This window comes from Cinclus cinclus, chromosome 10, assembly GCF_963662255.1.
Source record: "Cinclus cinclus chromosome 10, bCinCin1.1, whole genome shotgun sequence".
NCBI lineage: Eukaryota > Metazoa > Chordata > Aves > Passeriformes > Cinclidae > Cinclus > Cinclus cinclus.
Window position 1 is genome coordinate 19,902,592 of NC_085055.1, and position 26,295 is coordinate 19,928,886.

Below are 26,295 nucleotides of genomic sequence, written 5' to 3' on the forward strand. Positions count from 1 at the left end.
GCAAGGGACACTTCTCTGCCACAAACCTGTACTTTGGGCCTCAGAGTAGGAGAGCCTGGAGGAAGCTGTTTCTCAATTACATGGAGCTATTTCTCCTCAAAATTACAGAATTAATTAGTAGCAGCAATAATAATAATAATAATAATAATAATAATAATAGTTTATGATGAGAGCCTGGAAGATGCATTTTCTGCCTGCAGTTGAATTGTTGGCCGAATTTCCCTGTGTGGATTGCACAGAATCTCCCTCACCAGGCACGAAACAGCTTTTCAGGTTCCTGCTGCCATCAGACCTACAGGCATCCTCAGCAGGTGCAGAGCAACCTGGAGAACTCACTGGAACTGTGAATTGTGGAGCACAGCACAAAGAGCCTGATCTTCCCTCTAACTGCAGGAAACATTTGCTCCTGGTCCACATGAGAGAAAGTTTCATGTGCAGCTGGCAGAGAGCCACAAATAATTTCTTCCCTATCACAGTGTGGGAGAGGACCTTCCTTCTGCCAACTCTTTTATAGAACATGGGGTTTTTTTACAACTTTGTGATTACTTTTCTCTCTCTGTGCTTAGACTTCACTTTTTCTGAGTCCTGCATTGGATCACTGTCTGAAATGGTTCTGCCATCTCTACTCTTTGTTGCCCTTCAAGGAGAATCCCACAAAGATCATTTACTTGTTGCTAATTTCCATAGTGCAGCAAGCTGGCAGCTGCAAGTTAAATTTGCAGTCTCCCTGGTAACACACTGGAGCCACATCTGCCTTTCCTGAGGGGGCTTGGAGAAAACTCTACTTCACATCCAGGGGAGAAGCACAAATCTTAAGGCTTTCCTGAGTGGCTCCTGTATGTATTTTTTCCTTCAGGGTTCCAGGTCTCTAGAGTTAATTCAGACCATAAAGAAGCTTTGTGGAATAGCACACAAATCAGGGTCAGGGACATCTACTTTTACCTTCAAAAAACCAGGAAAGAGCAAAGGATCAGAGCTGAAGAGCTGAAAAAGAGCTAATCACTCCTCAGCTGATTGGTTATTTACAACTGCAGTTCAGTAGGAATTCCTAATATCTGCTTGCATGTAAGGAAGTAATTGCTGTCGTGAACATCACATGTGGTGTGATCTCTGTGATAGGAAACAATTACACCATGTGAGCCAGAATTTCTGCTGAACCTTCAGCTGTGTGAGTGTGCTGTCCCAAAGCACAGTGGCTGTGCTCTGACTCTGTTGTCACCTGGGCATCAAAAGAAACTAAATCAGGAGAGCTCCTGAACAAGCACTGATGAGATGGTTGCTGGGACTTTGGGAAGAAACAAGTCCCTGTCTTCTTCCAGTGAGAGAAACTCCAATGCATTTTCTCCATGCTTTTTTTCCACTTGGTAATTGCTGCTACTTCACACTTCAAGAAAAAGCAAGGTGGAAAATTGGAATATGGTAAGGCATTATGAGAAAAGCCTTCTAGACCAAAGGTTTCTATACTGGGATTTCCCAAGCCTGAGCTAATCCTCTTTCTGAGAGGGCCATGACAGCAAAGGGCTTACAGCACACTTTTTGATTCATCAAAACAAGGCTATCATACCATACAAATTCAAATTTATATCAATACAAATTAAATTCATCTTTACAAACTTTTCTTCCACGTTTTCAGAATACAATAATAAATTTTCTTGAGGTCTTCTGAGTAGATCCCCTGGAGTATCCACTTGGGCTATTTTTTGCCAGAATCTCACAGATACTCGTAACATTTAAGTACATGGAGGCAATTGTTTCTATGTTGGCCCTGTTGTAATTCAATTGAACTTTCAAACATCAGTGCTGTAGCAGTTTGTACGCTACAAAATCTCAGCATCTTTTATTTACCAGTAAATCAAATGCAAGACACATCCCAAGCATTACCTCTGTTCCCCTGGATGTGTCTGTTGGTTCAGCCTTACATGGAGGACCTTGTTTGACATTTTAGAAACCAGGAGCATTGCTATTACTGTCCAGTAGTCCTCAGATATGATACAACATTTGCTTCCTTCCACCTCCACTGACTCCACAAACCTACAGGAACTAATCATAACTCTCAGATAAAAACAGTGTGTACCAGGGTCAGTGTGATCAGTCAGGACACTTCCTAGACAGCTAAATTTATGAACACATTATCGTATCATCTCTTCCTCTTAAAGAAACTCCTTGCTTAATATTTTTTTCCAGTAGTTAGCCAGTGCATCCATCAGACTGAGATACTCAGAAGTTTTTTGTATCCAGAAGTAGAAATGATGATAAATGAAATCTCATTAGAGAAATTAGACTGTATCAGTTGCACAGCTGCTCAAAGCCCAAGGCACAGCTTCCCTCTCTTTGTGCATCTTGAAGAACTGAAGCATTTTGGTGGAAAGGCCACTTCTTGAAAAAGAAACTTTTCTAAGCTGTTTTATGCCACACCTTGAGGAACACTGTGAAACTGGTACCTTTACCTCACCTGCCTCTTGTCTGGCAGAAATGTGCCCCAGCAGACAGGGCTGTCCATAAGAATTAAAATAAACCTTGGATTAAATACTACGATTTATTTTCTGTGATCCATGAAGAGTCTGACATGGAAGGAGGTAAGGGAAAATTCTCTGTTGTGTGAATTTTCTTCCTGGGAGCCTTTCTGTCAGTCTGAACTGTGTGGTGTCCAAGATGCCTTTATAACTATGGTTTTGATGGTTAAGTAGCTCAAAAGAGATAAAGAGGTACCAGAATATGCCTAAATGCAGTGTGGAGGCTCTGCTCTAAGAAAGTTTCAACTGAAAAACTGTGTGTAACTTGTACATAGTTAGAATTTTTCAGCTCTGGAAGCTGAAAATTCCTTCCTGAGCTCAGCTGTAAGGCCAAGCTGAGGGCAGGGAGCTGAGTGTCCCCAGCTGTGGGGACATGGCCCCTGTGGTGGCTGCCTGACAAGGAATTTCTGAACTGAAGAGGCAGGAATGAGGCAATTTTTCCTTTCATATTATCTGTAGGATAATTTGTTTGAGTATCTGCCTCTGCACACCAAGGAAACTTTACTGATTTAATTACAGTGGTGTAATTAAGGAGGTACCACTCTGCATCGCTGGCAACCTGTGGTTTATGGAAGCAGCTCTCTGGCAGCCTCTAATTTATCTATGGGACATTTTATTTTGGTACCTCAAAGACCATCTAAGTCCATGAAATATTTTTACTTTTTTTATTTTTAGTTCCAGCATTTTATTTAAGTTTTCCTGTTCTTCTATTCATGGATTTGAACTGGAAGTTAAGGTGCACCTTGGCTTTAATGGCACAGCCCTGGAGTGCACAGTGCACTCTGATGGTTGTGTTTTCTGTGAAGCTCTTACCACTGACATCTTCCAGGGCTAACATGCTCCAGCATGGGAGGTGTTTCATGGCAGGGCTTCCAACAGGACCTGGGTATTCCCAGTCCTGAGTTTAGCATCTGTCCCTTTTGGATCTAGAGTTATTCCTTCTAGCTGAGCAGGGCAATTAATGATTTAACCCAGGGCAGGCACAGTGGTGGGAGGAGTGAGCTTGGCTGGGTGATCCATGTGCTGGGATGAGTTAGATGCTAGGGGCTCCTGCATCCAATTGAGACTCCCAATTCAGTCTCAGTATCTCTTCTTGTAGGTGAGTATTTCAGTCAGCAAGTTTCTGATTATTCTGAGCTGGCTTGCTCTTTTATAGGCGTATTATAAAATGTTTCAAATTATCTCATTTTATTTCCACTGCAGAAAAATGTTTTAAACTTAAATTTACTTGCTGAGAGAGTATTTTGTCTTTCAGGCAACCTGAAACCTTTTTAGCTTATTCTGTATTTCTCATTTCTCTATTAAAAAGCTGTTTCATGAGCTGTTGAGGTCTGTAAGGCTGTAGAGTATTTGTTCCTAATGTCATTTTCATTTCTCTCACTGATGAAATCAGGTTGGTGCAACTGAAATGTGGAACAGTGAGTGGGATGGTGGCTACCATCTCTATCTCATGTCCATGTGTTACTGTATCATCTCACTTCACATACTCAGGATATTTAATATCTAGTGGTAATGAGACAGTGGGAAAATATACAACTTTATTTTGCTTAAAGCCATTTTTATTCAGTAGATATTGATAGGGTTTGACTGTATTTTCTGTTGCAGTGCCAGGGATGGGTTTTCTGGATTTCTGTCATTGTTTCCAAAAGAAGAAAGACAACTTAGAGAGAGAAGCAGCAGCTACACTTAAGTAGCTTTTATAGGTGTATGGTATGAGAGAGTTCATCTCCTCCCTACAAAAATCCAGTGTAGTAAAACATTTTCCTGGATTATCAGAAAGCCTGACTTGTGCTTTTAGCATGGAGTGAGCTGTTGTGCAGCTGCTTGGTCAGCTGTAGAAACCACCAAAGCTCTCTGGGCTGGGGGTTCTGAGGAACACAATTAATCCCTCTTTATTTCCTCTCGTTCCAGTGCTCATGATCTCACCAAATGGGATCTGTTCAGTAACTGCTACAGATTGCTGAGAACTGGAATTGAACATGGAGCTATGCCAGAACAGGTACCCTTAACAACACCTGCACTGCATCACTTGGGTGTCTGAGGTTCTAAAGAGTCTGCCTGTACAGAAATTCAAAAGTTCAATGCACTTCAGTGATGTAAGAAAAACAGAGTTTGGTATGAAATTTGTAGTGGAGTCAAGGGCTGTCTAAGAGGTGAAAAACCTTGGATTCTGTGATTTTTGAACTCCTTCCTTCACCTTTCTCATCTGTAAAGTTGGGAATAGCTAATGTTCCTGACTCTGAAAAGCAGCGCATCAATCCTGATGTTTATATTGAAACCCAACGTTGTAAGCCTTGGCTGCAATTAGAATTATCACAAATGGCTATTGTGCATTGAAGGTAAGATGGCAGCTTATGAAAACCAGGAAAGTGTAACATCCTAGAGGTGTTCTTTTAGTGAACACATCTTGGGCTTTGTTCCCTCAGAGTTCAGTTTTTGTTTCTCATGGATGAGCACAGGAACCATCTCATATTCTCCCATGATTTCTGTTTAAACTGCAGAATTCCTCTTTCAGCATTTAAGCACATTTTAAGTTTTGATTTGGTTTCAGTTAGAAGCCAATTGTGAATTGTAACTCAGCTTCATTTTAAAAAAATAAATTCTCATGAAATTCGGAATAAGAATTTTGTAGAAAGGACCCTGAGAGGAGGCATTGTCACACTGTGTGACAATGAAAAGTCCTCTCTCTGCAGTTGCTGCTTCATGCTGGAGTTGTGCTACCTGGAGGGAAGGACATTGCTGGCAGATAAAACCTGTCCATGCAGCTGCCAGCCATCCTCAGTTTCTGGGTCTGATTGTGTGTGTGGCTCTCTAAATGCCTCTATAAGATCTTAGGGGAAAGGTCCTGAAATCTGAATTCTTCTCAGTATTTCTTCCTGCAGGCCACCCCAAGGAGTTTGGCACTTGTAGCACCTAATCTGGATTTGAACTGTTCAAGAGAGACCATGGATGCTTTTCTGGGCACCATGGTGGCCTGGTCTTCTCCATGGGACAAGTTGTATTTTCGCCCTTTTTTTTAGCAATTGGGCTACATGTTCATTTGACAGTGGAACAGATTTCCAGGCTGTTCAATAGTGAAGCCAGGTTTAGAGATATTTAAACAGATGCTCTTGATCTGAGAGATGTAGGTGTTGGGTTGTACTTCTGTCACTCTGTGGCATCCCCTCTTGCTGTACCCCACTACAAAGTTTTCTGGTGTTCCTCAGCATTTATACAGTATTTTTTCATCTCTAGTACGCTGATTTCTTATTGCACCTAACCAACCAAGGAAAAACATGATTCCCTGGAAAGTAAAAGGAGCCGAGAGCTGCTCGTGTCTTTTCACCACAACATGCATGATAGATTTTCCATGCACTTCCTGCTGTGCCTGCTGTGAGCAGCGTGCTGAGATTCTGTGTGTTCTTGTGTTACAGATTGTTGTCCAGGCACTGCAGTGTTCCCACTACTCTATTCTCTGGCAGCTGGTGAAAATCACTGAGGGCTCCCCTTCCAAAGTAAGTGGCCATTTGATCATACAGATTTTACTGACAGAACACAACTTACCTAGAAAGGTGTTACACCTGATTTCTGTGTAACTTCGATTCTTCCCATCAGTTGTTGTCATTTATAATGCATAAAATTTTCATGTTCAGATTTCTTCCATATTTCAGGATCTACTTAACATCATGCCTATGTCTAAGCAATGCAAATAGTCTTTATCAGGATTTTATAGCAGCTGATTATTATATTTTTATTGCTGAGTATAATTAACACACTACTGTGAGTACTGCAGTTTGCATGGCTGATAAGGAATGTTGACATGAACAGTTGTGAGCAATACCGTTGTTCTGTAGACCACAGATAGCTTAATCTTGATGTGTAGTTACCTTGCTTATTCTCACATTACACCCTTTATGTTGCAGTAGTGTCAAAGGCAGGGCACTGGCAGTAATGTTTGCTAATAAAAAACAAATGCATACAAAGTATGATGCAGTCAGGACAAGGTGATGTGTGACTTTTCCAGGACCTTCCCTAGCTCTTTTCTCAGTGAGAAGCCAGCATCCTGTTTTTCAGAGCTTTTTCAAAAGTAATGAATCAAATTAAATTATGAAAATTGAATTAATAATTGTATTTCCCCATTAGCATCAAAAAGGAAAAGATGTTATACTGAGGTGCCACTCAAACAAGCATTTTATGCATAAGAAAGTGATAAAAATACACAGTAAATACTCTGAGTTGTTTTGAATACTGACATTAACATTTAAAAATAGCTACTAGAAGAAAAGGAATAATTGTTATTCTTTATTCTGGCTTTTGTTCACATTTCCCCCTCTCAGCCTCTTTCTCATTAGCATGCTGGTAGTGTACAATACTGCATCTTGGAACTCAGAAAATTGAAACCATCCCATTTGTTTTAAATGTACACAGAATGTGGTCACAGGAAAGCATCTCAAGTCTTCTACTGGCAGCACTGTTCTCAGGGGGGAATGTCCCTGTGACAGGAGAGGCTGAGTTGCTGAGAGGAAATGCAGGAGGCTGTGCATTGCTGCAGCCTCAGTGCATGAACACGGTGCTGGCACCAATCTCATTGCAGCCCCCCCCTGGGGAGGAGAGTTGGGCTGCTGTGGAACCGAGTGCTCAGCACCTGGGCACTGTCTGCAACACCTTTATTCACTCTTCCCCACCTGCTCTGGGGTGCTGCCTGGTGCTGGGCTTCTCACCCACTCCTGACAATCCAGCAGCCATGTCCTCCTGCCTGCTGGGCTCAGCCTTGCATTGCCCTGGGAGCATATGCACAGACATAAATGAGCATTTGAAAAATTCTCATCACCTGTCACTGTGTTTTGCCAATTTTTTTGAACAAAGTACAATAAATTGCTGCAGTATAGCACAGGTGGTACAGGGATAGCTGTCAGCATTGCTGGAAAAAAGCTTCATGTTTTCTTGTGTCTCAATTACAGCAAAATAAATGTGCTTAACCATAACCTCCAGCTGGGGATTAACATACAGCCTCTCTCTGCATGGAGTGTGGTATAAATTTTGCATTTTGTTGCCCAAGCATTCTTGTGACTGCTAGTACAATATGACCATGATGGCCCAGTTCAACTGAAAGAGAAAAAGACCTTTCTTTATTTCAGTGGCTGAGATTTTCTTACAGACAAGCTTAGTGTAACTGTATAGCTTTGCCTACTTTTTCAAAACAGGATGCATTTGTATGAGATGTTGTTTTATGAGGTGATTGCAGAATAGCTTTGATCTCTCCTATATTTCTAATCCTGCTGTGATTCATAACATAGTTACAACATAACATAGTTCATAGGAGTAGAAAGGAAAAGAGGTCCGAAGGACCACTCCAGAATGGTCTTGACAAATAAAAGTCACTTTGGCTTTGTCCCATAAAAATCATAATTACATTCACCTAGAGAACTCTTAGCAATTCATTGTTTGGGTTTCTACCCCAGCCTCTACAAAATAATGAGATTTGTGCATGCTTAGTTCCAGGGAAGCCCTGCATTAGTGCCTTGCAGCTTGTCAGAGTGGCAGTAGCCTCACCAGAGGGTAGAGAGACCACAGACCTGCTGAGGCTGGAGCATTTTGCTATCAAACTTTCCACTCTAGTTTGTTCACTGTGAAAATAGATCTGATCTGCACTGTATCTGGCATTTCATCCATTGGGATGATTCATCCATGGCTGGTTTATAAGTCATTATTTAGGCTTGGTAATTGGTAGACATTAAAGGGCATCACTCATAAGGTGTAGGCAAAGGCATTAACACAAGCATCTCAGAATGAAAAGCAGTGTATTTCATGAGTATTTCTGTAGTATTCAGGCTTTTACAGGAACAGCAGTTTCTGCCACAGCAGTTTAATATGTAGGTCCATGCAGGTTTCTAGGGTTATTTTGCTGTATCTATAATGATCTCAGGGCAGAGAGGGATGATGGTGTGTAGCCTCATGTGGCATCTTCAGTATACCAATGGGTATAGCTTAAAAGTAGAGAGGCTTTTGGACTCTGTGTTTGAGATAAAAGCAGAAGATTACAAAGCAAAAGACAAGCTGAAAGCAGTTACTGGGTTTCTATTTAGATATAAATCAGGTAAACTCTAACAGGGAAGAAAAAGGTCATTGGTACCTATAGAGGAGGGGTGAGAGCAGGGAAAGGAGAGACAGTAAGAAAGGAGGAGAATTAGTGGGGAAGGAAGGAAGGAAGGTAAAAGATGAAAATGGAGAGAAGAGTATTTATAATGTCATAAAACTAATCTTAAGTCCTTGTTATTCTGTATCCCATAGATTTATGAATTTTTGTTCCCAGGCTCTTGTTTCAAAGATAATTTGTAAGCTTTCCCTTGAACAACCAGGCTGAGAGATCAGCAGTGGAGGGATTGATTTGTAAGAAATGTTCATCTGCTGCCAGCTGGGTCATTTGTGTGACTTCATGCTGGCAGTAGTAGCTGCTCTGTTTCACCTCTTGAGGTCCCATTGGGATAGTCAATGCACAGGATAAAGTATATGAACATTTTGGAGTTGTGAGTACGGAAATAAAAGATGGAAACAACTACCAGCATCTTGGCAAGTTTTACATTTGTTGTTCACATGTGCTTTGCATCTTTTATTGCAGGGAGTTTGCAGGTAGGATGGGGAATTCAGGGATTTGAAGGTTTCCTTCAAAGTGAATTCTTTGGCTACAGTTCAGACTTGCTCGGTAATATTTGTATCTTGTATTGATTCTGTGGTGGAGTTGTATTTGACCATAGGCACACACTGGGAACGGAGTTGTTTTGGAACTAAGGGTTTTTTTGGTCTGGTGTTCAGATGGCTCTTCAAAAACACAACTCTGTCCTGAGAGAACTGCCCTTGTTTGGGAACTGTCCTGGGAATTATGTCCAGGGCACATTAATTGCTGTATGAGGGATACCTCATATTACAGCTCTTGAGCATGTTCTGGATTATGGCTCCCTACCTGATCCAGGTGTTTTGGACTGGAGCCTCCATGTGTGTGGCAGGGAAAAGCTCAACTCTTGTGGTTTAAATCTAATAGGATCAAGTCATCTAATTGATTTATTAACAGCACATAATTGACCTGCAGCCAGTGCAACACACTTCCAGGATAACTATCAGCACTACAGAATATTGGACACTTCTATAATATTAATGAACTCCTACAAATTCCAAACTTGCCCTTCAGCTGGTCACAGGTTACTGAAGTCCCCTCCCCAAGGTACACACACAGAGCTTTTATTTCTCCAGGCTGTTAGCAGGGGGTGCCTGCAGGTTGCCTCTCAATGTTCAATATCATTTGTAAATAGAGCCAAAGGGAACATCTTTGATAAGTTTCTATCAGCATAAAAATTTATCAAAGACATTTTAGCAGAAGGGTGATAATGATTATTTGAATTATTGAGAAAGTCCATTCCTCTACCCAATAACAAAGATTTCACCAGTTAAATACAGCAGAGAGTTGGGGCAGAGTTATTTTGAAACCCTTCTTCAAGCTAGCCTTTGGAAAGAAGGATGTCATGTGGAGTCATCTTGGTGTCAGAAACTGAAAGGAAAAATCGATTACTGGAAAGGAAGGTGCAGCAGTTAAAAATGAAATGTGTAAGCCTTGAAATATCCACAGTGTGATGTTTTAACCTTTGGTCTATCTGTCCATATCCAGCAGAGGCTGATGTTGTGAGGACTGTTTGTACAAACTGGTGCTCTTAACTAGCACTGTACTGGGGGGGAGAAAACTTACCCTCCATAGCTTGTGGGAGCAGCCTGTTGTAGCCTGGGGGAAAACTCCTCAGGTGGAAAGGGGTTTGAGGGTAGTTCCAAAGGAAACTGGTAATTTCTCCCCTGGAGTTCTCTGATGTGTCAGTCTGGGGGACCGAGTAGTCCTGAGGCAGGAGGCTTGGGGATCAGCACACACACACTTATTTCTACCTGGATTTCTTCAGCCATGTCTCAGGTACCCAGGACATTGTGCACTGTGTATGTATGTACTGAAAAGGAAACATTTGCAGAAAAATAGAGTCCTCAAACTTAGAACAGTAAAAATAATGCACAACTAAAGCAAACATTGAGAGGCAAGACAGAGGTCAGCCAGTTGGTGGGTAAGCAACAGCCAGAGAACAGTGTGGTGACTTAGTGACTTTTTGTATTTATATGGGCATGATGACAGAAGGCACAAAAAGCTGAAGGGAAGAAACAAGTCACAAGGTGCAAAAGGTTGGAATGTTTTCCACAGTCAGGTTGGAAGCTGAGGGTTCTTCAACACTGTGAAGTTGAAATTAATACTGCAAATAATAAGTACTTTAGAGGAAAAGCAGTTGAGCACATAGGGAGAAGAGGGTGAAGTTTGGGAGATGAACATAGCAAAAGCACAGTACTTTAAAATTACTTCAGTGGAAAAAACAAGCTTTAATTTAAAGCTAGAAAGTACCTGAGGAGTTGTAGGCACAGGTCTTTTGAGCACCCTAGTTTAGGTTTGGGTGGTGGCACAGACTTGGAAATCAAATTATTTTTTCTTCCCATTTTCTCTGTTGAAAAAAATCCCCACTCTACAGTAGTCTGGGGATTTCTCCAAGCTCAGAAGAGTTCCAGACGGCTCCATTGCACTGTTCAGTTGGGTTTTCTCCTGCTGTCTTTTCAATATGAATCTCTATCACACAATGCTGTCAGGACAGAGGGTAATAAATACTGTGTACCTGCCTGTTAGTCACTTTGACGGAAAGAGAAATGGGAGACACACTCATTCCCTTTTTAACCTTTATGTAGGTTTTTTTCCTGGATTTTAGTTTCTCTGTTGAATTCATGAACATCTCAATGGAAGGTAATTGCAATAGAAAGTAGAAGGCATGAAAGTGATTGCAATCCCAATGCTTAAAGGGATAAATCAGGTGATAATGTAACAGTGAACTGGTAAGTCTGGCATCAGTCCTAGGTAGAATCTTGGAGTGAGAGATAGAAAGCACAGTTGGTACAAGGCTGAAGCACTGACAGCTAAGATTGGAAGAAACACTTCATTTTCTTGTTGACAAGATTGCATTTTTGACTGAGAAGAAAACCAGTTGAAACATCAGTGTCTCTAAGACATTAATACCACATTGCATTTCAGGTGCATGTTTGGATTTAATGTAAGTCATATTCAATGGCTGAAAACTGATCCATGTATTAAAGAAAAATTGTAGGTGAGCTATCCTTGCACAATGGAATAGTTCCTGATGCATTCTGGGAGAGATTTGTCCTCTCTTAAAAAAAGGGTCATTTTTATCAGTCTTCTGGGAAGGCCCTGAAAATGGGGATGATATAGATCAATTGGTGAACATAACACAATTTTAAATTTTTAAAAAGAGGCATCTTAATGCTGCCAAATGGAAGACTTATATCCAGGAATAAAGAGGGGTGATCAATGGCAAGTTGTGTGTTAGAATAGAGCAGAGCTCCTTACAGATTCTGTAATGCAGTGACACCATGGCTGCATCATCAGAGAAAAGCTGACCAGGAATAGGAGAGTGAGGGAGTGCACAGACCTTTAATGTCCATATCAGCAATTCCCACTAGCTCCATTGGAAGTGATGAGGAGTTCAGAGCTTTGGGAACACTCGGGGTGCTTGGGCACACTGGCAGTCCTGTCCTGTGCTGTGAACCAGCACAGGGAGAACATATGGACCACAAAAAGGCTCTGCAGTAAACACAATAATGAGAGCTCATGGCAGGAAGCATTAGAAAAGCTAAAACTAGAACTGAGACACATAGACTGAACTGCCAGCATCAGTAAAACATTTCAGCCAGGAAAACATTGCATGTGCATTATATAGGGTCTTCACATTTGCTTGGAGGTTGTTCTGCAGGATGTTCTCTATTCCACGTGGAAGCTGAGAAGTCTGTCCTGGGGGAAGGTCTGCAGAGCATGGGCCAGCCATCCTGCTGTGGATTCATCTCATTTCATTTAATTTGGGGTTCTTATTGTCTTCTCAGTGATTGGTTTAACATCACTGTAAAACCGAGGGGCTTTTTCTGTGTGTGTTCTCTTTGAATAGATTATTTCTTTCACAGATTTTTGTTGAATGTATGAAACCATCACCATTTCTTTATTTTGCTTCCACTGAGAAACCTCTTACTAAGTTTCGTATACTTTCTTTTTTAATGTTTATTCCAGGAGGACTTGTTGGTATTGAGGAAAACTGTGAAATCCTTCCTGGCTGTCTGCCAGCAGTGTCTATCGAATGTCAACACTCCAGTCAAAGAACAGGTAAAGGAAGTGTCTGTCATGCTCTTAGAAAAGTGTGAGTGTTAAATTGCTGTAAAACTCAAGACAACACTACATCAAACTCCAAGTAAAATCATCTGTGCTCCTGTCTAAATAAACCTGAACAAACAGCCCAGAAGAGCAGCTCTACTAACAGAACTTCCAAAGCACAGCTCATGACAAATTAACTTTGGATTAACAGTAAGGAAGGATTACCTGGATGCTCAGGCTCATTTCCAGCCCTCATGACTTCAGGCATCCAACTCAGTCACCTCAGATGAAAGACTCTTCCTGCAGACCCTGGATTAAAAGATGGAAATAGGCACTTTTGGAGGGTGACAGAGACCTCAAATGGGCTGAATCTTTTTGGATTTTCTTCCATTAAATCAAAGGGTTTGTTGAAATAATTAAGTCTATCTCTGCAGGACACAGTAGCTAGTTTGTTAGCTGAGGTTATGTAAATATACACTGATTTATGTCAATGACATTTTATTTATCTACAAATGGCATTTCTATCAGACCTCCCCAGATTTTGCAAAGAGTATAACTAATAACTGGCCTGTGTTTTGTGCCTGTGGTATTTAAAAGATAATACTTCTTAAAAGACACTTTAATTTCTTTGAAAAATAGCTCTGCTTGGCATTTACTCTCTGTTCTTCAGGCTGATAAATACAAACATTAAATGCTCAGAGATGTCAGTAGTTTATGTATTTCTAAAAGACTTGTGTGTCATTGGCTTCCAGCAGATTTTACTTTAGTAATTGTTTTTTTAATATTCAGAGTAGTTACTCTCGGCATATTATATTAATATTACATAATGTGAAAATATCTTCTAGCTCCATGCAAATATCTCCCTTCCAGCTTGAGCTGGACCTGCTGTTCTTCCTGCCTCAGCCAATGGCAAATGTTCCTTCTCATGCCCGCAGAGGGTTTGTTCTTGAGGTGTATTAACATGGGTTTGTTCTCTTCTTACCATTGGCCACAATGGTTTTTTCATTGATAATTTAAACTTTCTTTAGAAGCTTCTTTGCAGTTCCCAGTTGTGGGGAAGTTTTCCAGCCATAGCCAGACAAACCCAAGCCCAAGAAGCCCAGTGAGAGCAAGTGTCCCAGGCAGAGTAGGCTGGACTGGAGACTCCAGGGACCCCTTCCAGCCAACTCTTCTATGATTTGCTTTTGTTTTCCTCCTTAAAAAGTGTATTTCTGTGAGTGCAGGAGTGCTACTTTTGTTTTACTGGATTTTTTTTTTTATAATTACGTGCAAAATGTAGTCTCCCTACAATACTTGATCCTTACTCCAGACATTCTTTCCAGACAAAGTTGATGTCCCTATCAAAGGAAGGAAAAACATATGAAGTATTTAGAGAAACAAGACTGAAACATTTCAACTTTTCCATGAGTGTTTGAGGGAAATAAGTATCCTGTTACTGAGCCCACTGCTGCCTTTATATTGTACAGAACTCAGCACCAGCAGTGCATTACTCATCTGTTCTTTTTTAGAGGTCTGCATTAGGAAGAGCTTCAGTTCTATTGAGTATCAAGGGAGTTTAGAGCAGGTGAGATCATCAGTGGAAGGAATCACAGCCTTTTGGATCAAGGGGAGAAAAATCTCAAATAGCAACATCTGTTCCTAAGGTCTCAACAGAACATAATTCACAATGATTTGCATCTGTTCTTGCTTGGTGTAGCTCGTTCAGATTTTATAACATACTCCCAGAAATAAGGAAGCCACTTGGAAGGTCAGCATTTACAGATTTTATTTTGGAAATTTGTAAAGTTTTCAGAACCTGAGGTTAAAAATAGAGAAGCTATTAATAAAAAGGCCTGTGAAAGGTGCTGAATGTGATCAAATGCAGACAGCTGACTGTGAGAAGCCAGCAAAAGCCATTTGGGGGCAACACAGTGTCACTGTCATGCAGGAATGAGCCCTTGGAAGAAAGGTAGTGACAGCTGCCTTCTTTCCTGTCTCAGGTAGTGAGGCTGTAATGGTAATGAGCATAAATCATGGACAATTCTTCCCAGGTTGGCTTTTGTCTGGATTTGAAAGCTGTGCAGACAAACCTGGTTCTTTTTTTGCAAGAGCTGTTGATGAAATTCTGCAAGAATTTCCTTGCTGTGGCTGTCTGTATTTTTGGGGTCTGACAATGACTCAGCATGAATTTCCCTCAATGTTCATGTTTTCAGTTGTTTGATTTTTTTTGACTGTTTATCAAAAGAGGTGTGTTCTCTGTGCTACAAATTTGACTGCAGGCCAGAGGTAGCTTTAGAGTTCTTTTCATAGAGAAGTAATGGAAGTTTAATATGGGTCATCTGGGACATGGAGAAGGTAATAACCACAGTTCCTGACCTAGGAAGCAAAGGCACAACATTCCAAATTAGAGGAAACCATTATGGAATACTTTTCACAGCACATAAACAACTACACCTGAGAACAGTTTAAGAAGCTGTTAAATAATAGCAGAGGATATCTGGAAATTAGATCAATGGTATTTTATGTTCTCCTTACTTGACTTTTCACTGCATTCATTCTCTTTTGCCTTTCAGGCTTTCATGCTGCTCTGTGATCTCCTGATGATTTTTAGTCACCAGCTGATGACAGGAGGTCGAGAAGGGCTCCAGCCTTTGGTGTTCAATCCAGACTCAGGCCTCCAGTCAGAACTTCTCAGTTTTGTGATGGATCATGTGTTTATTGACCAAGATGATGAAAATCAGAGCATGGGTATGTTTAGCTTCTTTTCATAACAAACACAGAAGAAAGAAAAGAGAATTTTCTGATTGGTTTGTTCATATGTTTTCAGGAGTACTCTTACTTTATTTTTGGAAGGTGTCTGCTCTGAAGTTTCTTATATAAGTTGTGGAATATGCTTTTATTATGTAATAACTATATTTAAGATCTTATCTGTGTAGTTTATTTTTCATTCACAGAGTGAAGTCTTTCATAGGGGCTTAATACTTATGTCATTGCCATTCAATGTTAATGCTTCTTAAAACTGGATTTTACTTCCTGTTGTTCACAGCCATTGATTTCACATCTGAAAATCCAAGGCATGCAGAAGTACTGGTGCTTCTGATTTTTCTTTTGTTAAATATTTATGGCTTAGTCCTGTTAATGGAGCCTCTCTGAATGTCCTGCATTTGAGAAGTTAAGCAAGAGCACTCAGCAGGTGTTCACTGTGGCCTTTCACAAGGTATAGGAAATAAATGACTCAGTTCCATGAGGATTATATTCAGGTTCTCCTCAGGACTATGGAGAGCAGCCTTGGTCAGTGGTGTGTCATGTTCCTAAACTTCCCTGGAAGTTTTGAAGTAGGTGGGACTCAACACTTACCATGTTTCATTTTAGCTTTTTCTCCAACAATCGTTCTTGCTTAATGTTCAAGAAATGGTTTTTTTTTTCTTTTTTTTTTTTTTTCTAAAAGCTCCCCTTTGATAACATTGTTTTAAAACTTAAGTTGCTTACATACATTCTGCTATTGATGATGTTTTCAGAGGGAGATGAAGAAGATGAAGCCAACAAAATAGAAGCTTTACATAAGAGAAGAAACCTTCTGGCTGCCTTTAGCAAGCTGATAATTTATGACATTGTGGACATGCATGCAGCAGCAGATATCTTCAAACACTATATGAAGGTACAGGCCGTGCATCCTCCTGTCCTGACTGAGGCCAGTCTGCAGTGTTAGGGCTTCTCCTGCCATCCCTGCCAGGACTGTAGTTACAGCCCAGACACTCCTGAAAGCTTTTTCAGCTTTATTTGATCCTGTGTAGTACTTTTTCCTTTCTAAGTGACACCTGGCACTGAGCAGCAGTAAGCACTGACCTCACCCTCTTTGTAACCCATGTGCTTTATTTAAGGCAGCACTGAAAGCTGATCCTGAGGTGCTGAGAATTTCCAGAGAGGCTCCACTCTACAGAGTATTTCTTCCCCTGTTCCTCAGATTCATCTCTAGAATCCCCAATAAGTTACCTGTTGATGTCGTGTTCCACTGTCAGTCTCCCAGGCTTGGTGCTTGCCATGAGGCAGGAGGGTTCTTGTGAGGGGAGCTTGGTTTAAACAGGACAGCAGGAAATAAAGCTCTGTGTGGTTGTGCTGGAAGTGGGTAACAGAGTATCTTCTCAACTTTCCCTGCTTCCACAGAGCTTTGAGGTCCAGTAAAGGTCAGAAGGACCTCAGCTCCTGCTGCCCCAGTACATGGGAGTTTACCTGCCAGAACAGGCACATCAGCAGCCCTGCCAATGACCCCTCAGGTCCTGTCCCACCTGTCCCTGCAGGGGGTTGCTCATCACAGAGGTGACAATCCAGGGGGAAGAACTGGAGGACAGAGCAGGTCCTTTACTCTAGACACCGTTTGAGATGTTGATGTGAAACATAAAGGGTTTTAACTTGAAATTCTCCTCCTGTTCGTCAGGCACACACAGCACAATAAAATTCCCAGGATATACTGTAGCCATCATTCAGGGTTAGTCTTGCTTAGGGATTGTTTGCCAAAGTGGGAGTTTGAAACTGAAGCTGTCACCATCCAGGTGAGTTCCCTACCTGCTGCTCCAGGCTGGGCTTTTCCTCTCCCCACACCCTCCTTCTCTTAAAACTGGGGGAGAGGGAGAGAAATGTAATTTAAATTACTACCAAGGAAGGCAAAAACAGTATTCTAGAGGGAATGAAAATAAGTGACTACAAATGCAGAAATATCAATGGATCTGAAAGAATACTGTTGGGAAAAAAAATATATTCTCAGCTTAGAATTTGTAATGATAAGACAGCTTTTCTATCCAGATGGGGCAGCACCATAGGCTGTGGCTTTCAGCAACCATTCTGTTAACATAAAGAGAAACAGCACTCCATGCTGACTCATTCCTTACTCTATTTTCTGGCTTTAGTGAATTCCTTTCCCCTCAGAGTACAAGGAGCACACACCTCTGTGCTGGTGTCTGTTCACACCTGCTTCTTAAGGGGGTGTTGGATCAATGTCATGTTGCTGCTTGGAATTGGCAGACATGGGTCACCTTCATCTGGTGCTTAGTTTGAGGCAGGAAGTGCTCTTTTCTTTTGTTTTCAGCATATTTATTACAAAATATAATAAATACAGAAGTTCCCTACCTTATCACAGGGTTCAGTTTAAATTTTGATACTGAAACATTGTCCCCCATTCACCAAAATCTGGATTTGAGCAACTGCTGCCTTTTCAAAACAAGAATTACAAGTAATCTTTCTATTGGGAAAACTGTAAAAAATTGTATAAGAGATTTGATTTAAAGGTTTGTTTGTTTGTGTTTGTTTTCACATTTTTTCTTAGTACTACAATGACTATGGAGATATCATTAAGGAAACCCTGAGCAAAACCAGGCAAATTGATAAAATCCAGTGTGCAAAGACACTCATTCTCAGTTTGCAACAGGTAAGAGCATTGATTTTTTTGTTAGCAATGCCTCACTGCAAAAATCCATGGCTAGGATTTCCTCTGATGCACTTTACAGGGAAGGTGAAATGCTGTGCTTCCTTAGGACATTTTCTTCATTTTCCTGCTCCCCAGTTCAGGCTGTCACTGCTCCTTGTCCCAGTAATCTCTGTCTGCATAGACCCACACTGGCAATGTTTGGGCAGATCAAAATGGGAGGGAGGGAGAGAAGAGCCTTGGAGCAGTTTGGTCCAAGCCAATTCATGGCATTTATTTCTTGATCCCGAGTCAACAAGAAGAACTGGGATGGCTTTTTCTTCTTAGCATTTGCTGAAATAATGCATCTTCCTTATACTTTGTCTAAATTCTGATGATTTTTTCAAATTTCAAGGTAATTAAGTCTTCCAATACTGTTAGACATGTTTTTTTCCTGGAAAAATTTGCTTTACATCAACCGTAAATTACTGCCTGGTGATGAAATCTGTCAGCCAACAGCACAAAGTGCACTAAATACCACTTAGGCCCTTGAAGTACCAGCTATAGCCCTTGCACAGAGAAATTGCTTCTACTAATTAGATGCTCTCAAATGAGCTGGACTTCCCAAAATTCCTTCCTAAGGCATTTCCTGTAGCAATCTGGAAGCTGGGATAGATCTGTGCAAGCCTAAGAAAAACAGATGTACTTCCAGAAGAATCAGGGAGTGTCAAAGCAGCCCCTGTCTGTAGAACTTGGAGAAGAGGAAGCAGGTGCCACAGATCAGTCAGGCTGACAAATCTCAGTGAAAAAAGGAATGAGAGGAGCTCTTTGCAAGTGCCTCGTGATAGGTAGCAGCCAGTGTGGATTTGTCAAGGAGGAATCCTGTCAAATTAAGCTGCTGTCATTAGTTACATGGTAACAGAGCTTGTGGAGATGAGAGAAACAGTCGCTGTAATGCAGCCTGATTTAATATTGTCACTGGGACTGTCTGCCAGGATACTCTCAGCAACCAGTGAGACATGGGGTGTAAATGGCAGTGCCAGGAGAGGTGGAACTGGCTGGAAAAGCAGTACTGTGCTGGAAGGGCCTTAGAGGCAGCAGTGCTGGGCAAACAAATACTGAGGCTACAGTGGAAGAGTTGCAGTTTTGATCCCCAGATTCAAAGCACCACCTGATCTGATGGGTGATGGAGGTGCTTAAGAGAACAGCACAAGAATGCAAGACCTTCTTGATGAGTTGGGAGAATGATAGATGGAATTCAGGGAAGATGGGTGCAGAATTCCACCAAAATAACTCCACACAAGTACAAGATGGGGGACAGCTGGCAAACAGCAGCGGGACAGAAGAAATTCTGGCACGTGATGGGGACTCTGTTACGTCTCAGTGCAAAAAGTCATCGCAAAGGCCACTCTCAGATGGAGCAGGTTTAGAACCCAAGTCTTTCTCAATAAAGTGTTCCCCAGCTCACAGATGTCAACCTCTGAACTCTCTCTGCAGCTGTTCAATGAGCTTGTTCAGGAGCAAGGTCCCAACCTGGACAGGACATCTGCCCACGTAAGTGGCATTAAGGAGCTGGCCCGGCGGTTTGCCCTCACTTTTGGCTTGGATCAGATCAAGACAAGAGAGGCTGTGGCCACACTACACAAGTGAGTGAGTGGTGGTAAATAAACTAGATTTTTATACTACTTCTGATTCAAACTGTTGTTCGGCATTTCCTTTCTAAAGGTAAATAAGGTACATAATCTCAACAAGCCATGGAATACTTATGGGGTTTTTTCCACTTTAAGTGGAGGGATCTACATGTATGTAGGTAGAAAGGAAACAAATTAGCTGCTACCTGATTATTTCTTGGAGCTTATTGACATGGCTGTGTTTGTTTATCTCAAGTGGGTTGTGTCTAACAATTGAGGATGGTTCTTTGTTCCACACCACTGTGGATTCTGGAGGAACCAGTGGCTTTTATAAAAAGATACTCCAAAAATATTTTGGCAAGCTTTTAAATTGGAATTAAATTTTTTATGCACCTGCTGCATAGAAAAGTGTGGAAAGGTTCTGCTAAATTTAAATTATGACTTTGCCATGACATAAAAAAGTTCAAATGCTAAGGTTTTCTGTCTCAGAGACTCAGTCCTTGAGACCAAGATCAGAACAGCTCGGTCAGGATGCACCAGATACTGTTCTCAGCCAGGCAGGAGTCAGGGGACACTCTACCTTGCTGGGTGAGGGAAGGGAGGGTTGTCTTTAGTCACAGATGACAGCACAGCTGACTGTGTCCTTGCTCTGGGGACTCAGTTCTCTGCTCTGGCTGCAGAGGTTGGCCCCTCGTTGATCTGACACGTTCCGTGGAGCTCCTGCCCCTGGGCTGTACCTGCCCTGTTCCCACACTGGGCAAGGAGCCTCTTACAGGCACTGGCCACGTGCTTATCTGAGGGGGCCTCACAAATCCACAGGGAACTCTGCATTCCCCTTTGTCCAAAAGCAGCTGTTTGCTAGTAATGGGGGTTTACCTTGTGATGGGATCTGAGGATGCAGTTTCATCACAGCTCAGATTTGGGGCAACTTACTTGGGTTTTGGAGGGTTTTTCTTTTGCTTTTTTGGGGGAGGGGGTTGGTTTTTTATTGCAAATGTCTGAATATGTTCGTATTTTTGTGCTGTAGAGATGGCATAGAGTTTGCCTTCAAATACCAGAATCAGAAAGGACAAGACTATCCACCTCCTAATCTTGCTTTCCTGGAGGTGCTTAGTGAATTTTCTTCTAAGCTCCTGCGGCAGGACAAAAAGACTGTGTAAGTAAAGCTGTTTTCTTCCCTGTGTTCTGTTAATCCCTGCAGTATGGGTTTCAAACCTCTCCTTTGAGGTTTCTACAATCTAACCAGGGCTGCAGAAAGTCGCCATGAGGCATTTCATGTACACACTTACTCATCCTTTTATGTTTTAAAGTAATAAAAATAAAGGGGAAAAGAAAAATCAGACCCACTAATGAGGTGAGTTTGAGACCTCCCAAAACAATGTCGTTTAAAATTTCTCATGGGGTATTGAAAAAAAAAGTCCTTTTTTAGGCTAGAAGAAAAGAAATTAAACATTAGCAGTGCAGTGAATTTAACAGGCTGTCACCACTGCAGTAACAGCTGTTTCTGTCGTATAGTTACATAAATTGTAAACCTATATTTGTTGTTTCTTTTAATATATTGGAAGAGGACTCCAGTCACACATCAGCCAAGTACTATGTACCCAGTGTGGAACTGAATTCACTGAAAAACTTTATGGCTAGTTTAAAAGTGCAGTTGCCAGATCTGCTGATTTATGTTTATAGGTGTCTTTCCAGTCAATTCTGTGACCACACTGAGTGTTAGTCAGAAAGATCAACTGGAATGACCTCTGACTGACTCTTTCTTGTCAGACCTTGCTGTGAAGTTTTGACAGATGTTTTTCTGTGAAGACTTTTTTTTTAAAGCACTTTCCTGTTAGGGTTAACAGCTATGAACATTACAGCTTTATCTGTGCAGTAAGAAATAACTGTATAATTCTTAATGTGCACACACTTGAACCGATTTCACTTTTTCATTGTATCAATAATTTCTCAATTCAGCAAACACTGAAGGAGGGTTAAGCTAGGGAATGGGATGACCAGTTAGGCTGTCTTGGCACTTCATTTGTGCATCTGCTCTTCAGTGTTCTATCCTGCAATCTTGTCAGCCTCTATCATGTTCTTCAGGACAGGACTTAAGGATAAAAAGATTTTATGGCTTGTCTTCCTAGCTGAACTGTAGATTCTCCTGCATGGTGGTCTCAGTGCCACTGGCCTGTTTCCTGTTGAACTTAGTGAAGTTTAGCCTTTCACTAGAGTAATCCTTTCCACAAGTTTTTAGTTGACACTGAAATTTACATCATGCTGTCCCTGACAGCTTCTTTTAACCTGTTAAGCCTTTGAGTGAAATTCAGTTCCTTGGGACAGTTTGTTCCTTCATCTTCCATGTTGCCATTTAAATTCTTTCTCAAAGGTTCCCCTGCCCACATACACAACTAGTGACTGCTCCTGCAGGACTGTAAGGATTGCTGTGATGGAATATCTATACCTGAGCTATTGACCTCAGCTGAATCTGATGATCATGAAAAGAAATAGGTCCCTTAGGGCCTGATTTGATCTGTGCCAGACTGCTGTGTTGGGATGAGTTCAGCCCTGCCCCAGACCTCACGGGCTGTGGTGACCACGAGAAGGGTCTGCACAACTTGCTGACATGTAAGAAAGGATTCTGTGGAGGTGACTCCACTCCTGCCCAGAGTGCTCCACTGACAGAACAGGACTGGGATGCTGGGTTTGCCCTTTTCTGTAGCTCCTCCAATCCATAGGGACCTCTCCCCTGCCACAGGGACTGCCTGTGTGCAGGAAGGTCCATGACCACCATCTGCTGGAGAATTCCCATGTTTGGGATCACTTCTCCTTCCCTGCTCAGAGGCCCTCTCCAAACTCAGCAATGGACTCTTGTCTGCAGCCAGAAGTGCTCTGGAGCCCTCACAGTCTCAGGAACACGAGGCTGCCTGGCTGCCCAGGTTCTCCAGCTTGGCTTCCCTGCCTCAACCCTCAAATCATCCACCCAAAGAGCCTGCAGGTGTCAGGGTGTTGCTCCAGAACACCCTTCCTGGCAGGGTCCAGCACATGCTGCTGTTCCACAGGGCTTCTGCTTCCTTCTGCTGGGCTGCTGGCTTTTTTTCTCTGGGGCTAGAAAAGGGAGAAGCTTCCAGTTTGGGAGTGAAGCAGCAACACTGATTTAATTTCATTTTCCTAGCCTGTTAATCTGGCTACTCATTTTATGAGGAACCTTCAGAACTGGTGATAGCCATTTATGGATTTATTCAAATCTATGGATTTCACATAAAGTTGTTCATGTAAGGTGCCAGACTCATACAGCTGAAGAAAAAAAGTTTTTACTAACACTCTCTTACAAACCCATTAAGGCAGATAAAGGCAGGGAAATCCTGAGGAACTAATGTAGGACAGAACAGAGGAGATTGTCCTTGGAGGCACTTATTTCCATTTATTTCTCTCAAAGACACAGTTGGCTTCAACTGGATACTGACTAGTCAGTGTCAGGTGAGGTAGAGCCTTGGCATGGTGTTCTCACTTATGGAAATTCAGAGTTGGTAAGAACTGCCAGTGTGAAGCTCCCCCAAGATGCTCAGCAGAAGATGTCCCAAGTTTGGTATCTGGGCAGCAAAGAACTCCCAAGTTGTGTCATTTTCCTCCTTCACAATTTGGCCATAAACATGCAATCTGGTTCTATAAATACAAACTGGAGGTAGAAAAACTTCTTCCTTTCCAAGACTCTTCTACAGGTTGAATCTCTAAAGCCATGAAACACTCAAGTGGCATGGTTGGGTACCACAAAATAGAGATTACACAAAGAATTTCCCATTACTGCCAGGTTTGGGAGTTAATATACACATGAAAAAGGGAAGGAAGGAGTCATTGACGATGTTCAATAAAACAGTAGACAGGAACCTGCTGTTTCTTGAACAAAGTTATGCCATTCATTGAATCAAAAAACTCATGTGATTGTTATTCTCACATGAGCAGTGTGGCTCCTAGGCCTGTTCTGGAACTGAGCTGTGTAACAGCTCTGGGCTGCCATGAGCTAACAGAGGAAACCCCTGCCTTTCCATGTGGAATGTGTGGAGCTGATTCCCACTGCTGGCAACCTGGCAAGATGGTATTAAAGGAAATTGTGACTGAGGGGTGCAGGAAGTGATGCTGAAGTACCTGAGTTCTCTTATCAAACTTAAGAATGTTTGGGTCTGCAGCCTGAAAATCACTAGAATCACATTTATGTAGATTTGCATGTTCGTTTTAGAGATCATTTCTAATTCCAAAAATAAATAATCAATAGAAAAAGAAAACAGTTCCTATGCCCTCCAGACCAGGAGGGACTTGTTGGTTCCTTCTTTCAGTTAACACGTGTGCACTTGGCTTCTCATGGCAGTGGACCAGGACTTCAAATTCTGTATGGAAAAATAAAAGCCTGCATTTGATTAGCCCATTTCTCTTGTCCCAGGATGCCAAAGGACATCCTGCATCCTTGCAGCAATGGCTCTGATGCTGCCTGGCTGCTGACATAGTGGCCATATCCAGGTGTCTGTGGGGAGATTGCTGCACCTCTGTACCCCCTGTCTTTCCTTTCCAGGCACACCTACTTGGAGAAGTTCCTGACGGAGCAGATGATGGAGAGAAGAGAGGACGTTTGGCTGCCGCTGATCTCGTACCGGAACTCGCTGGTGACGGGCGGCGAGGACGACAGGATGTCAGTGAACAGCGGCAGCAGCAGCAGCAAGGCCTCCTCCGTGAGGAACAAGAAGGGCCGACCCCCCCTGCACAAAAAGAGAGTGGAAGGTCAGAGAGGGCACAGGGCTTTGGCATTCCAGACATGCAGGAGAGCGGGGTTTGCCAGTTCATGCAGAAATACGTGATACGTTCTGGATGTGGCAGAACCAAGGCATCTCTTCTGCAGGTTCTGTCAGGCCTGGCGTGTCTTTAGGGGAAATACCACCACAGCCCCCTGTTCTTGTTTGTCTTGACCAGAATTGGCAATCAGAACAGTTAAAAGCTGTTTCTCTGGTGGAGGAGGTGTTTGTGAAGTTACCTGCTCCTTCTCACTCCTGGACTGCTGGGTTTCTGCCTGTGGTTCCCTCTAGGAGTTAATTCTCAGGGATATGGAGCAGGTTCCAGGCAGAAATTCTGATAACAGATCTGTGTTGTTGCAGGGCCACTGGGGAACACTAAAAAGACACCATTTTTGTTTTTGTCTGCATTTACTCTTTCTGAGATCTTAGACATGTTCATCAGGAATCTAGCTGTGATAGCAAATCTCTTACAAGGCTCCATCTGTTCCTGGTCGGTCTGTGTGATGTAGTGATTTTGTGAATACTAATTTGCTGATCCACTATATACAGTAGATGTAAGTGGGATCTTAAACTTCAGGGGTTTTTCCAAGGTCAGTATCTATGACAGTAACCCCTCAGTAAGTAATCTAGTGCCCATTTGCCTGAATATACGGCAATTTCCCAAAATATTCCTCAAAAGGTTGCCCATTCAGCCTGATCCTTTCTCTACTGCAGCTTGTGTTGAGCAGTCCCTGCACCAAGTCCTTTGGTTTCCCACAGCCAGCCTCGAGTGTAGGTACATAAAATACTGACTCCTTTCTTCAGGTACTGTTTTTCTTCTTTCAGGATGCCAAGATTTTCACAGAATTCAGCTACTGAGGTTTTCTTCTTTCCTCTTGTTGCCCTTTTCATTCTATTCCACTGTATTTTACCTATATATATATATTTTATTTTTTTTACCCTGGGAGGTGTAGTAGCATCTTTGCCTCCCAGTAAGGCAAATCTCAGGCTTGAGATGTAGTCTTTAGGCTTTGCTTACCTCATGCTCTTTTGTGTCACCCTCTTTCAGTGATCAGTAGAAGGGAGAATTGATTTCCAACACTTTCCATTTAAGAATCTCCTTTTTTATTTTTTTCTTAATTCTCCACACTAAAGGATCTAGAACAGGAGAAAGATCGCTGCAGAAATTACTGTGGCATCAAGGAACCATATCCAGTCCCCTCTAGTTCCTCTCTCACCTGAATCCAGCACAGACTGCCTTGGAGAACATTCCCTGTTGCTTCTGAGAGGAGATGTGCTCTGTGGCATTTCTTCACGATGCCTTAAGGAAATCAATAGGTTTTAAAAAAAATAGTCCCTAACATAAAAATGATTCAAAGGTAGATTTGAGAATAAATAGGCACCTTTTTGACAACATTTATGCCTAAAAAGTAGGAAAAGGCAACAGAAGAATGAACAGATCCAGGGAGACCCCCATCTACTTTTCTCACCACACATTTCCTGTTAGTAAAACTTCGATCTTGTCATCTCTCTTGTCATCTCTTTCACTCCAGCAACTGAATTTTTTTCTGTGTGTCTCTGGCTGCACGCTTCCTGCTCTAACCCATTCTCAAGTCCTTCCCTCCTCTCTGCTTTGCTCCTTTCCCAATATAAGCACAGGATCCCAGCTAGACCTTCAGTCATCTTTATCTCATTTTTATCACTGAATGAAGTGTCCCCTCCCTGCTCCATTCCAGTGGTTCTGACAATTCTAAAGATGATTTTGGGGTTTGAACTCCACCTTGTCTTAGTGTTTAACTATATCTTGGTTGCTGTAGGTGCATGA

At 42.0% G+C, this 26,295-nt stretch overlaps 1 protein-coding gene across 2 annotated transcripts in view; it reads left to right on the forward strand.

Moving 5' to 3' along the window:
• STAG1 (STAG1 cohesin complex component) overlaps window positions 1-26,295 on the forward strand; it is a 128,075-nt gene that overhangs the window by 96,880 nt on the left and 4,900 nt on the right. For both annotated transcript variants that reach the window (XM_062498991.1, XM_062498990.1), the window contains exons 20-28: window positions 4,425-4,512; window positions 5,927-6,007; window positions 12,637-12,729; window positions 15,270-15,444; window positions 16,215-16,354; window positions 18,017-18,118; window positions 19,592-19,740; window positions 20,753-20,881; window positions 24,275-24,480. In XM_062498991.1, coding sequence (XP_062354975.1) covers window positions 4,425-4,512; window positions 5,927-6,007; window positions 12,637-12,729; window positions 15,270-15,444; window positions 16,215-16,354; window positions 18,017-18,118; window positions 19,592-19,740; window positions 20,753-20,881; window positions 24,275-24,480 — 1,163 coding nt within the window. The remainder of the gene's footprint in view (window positions 1-4,424; window positions 4,513-5,926; window positions 6,008-12,636; window positions 12,730-15,269; window positions 15,445-16,214; window positions 16,355-18,016; window positions 18,119-19,591; window positions 19,741-20,752; window positions 20,882-24,274; window positions 24,481-26,295) is intronic.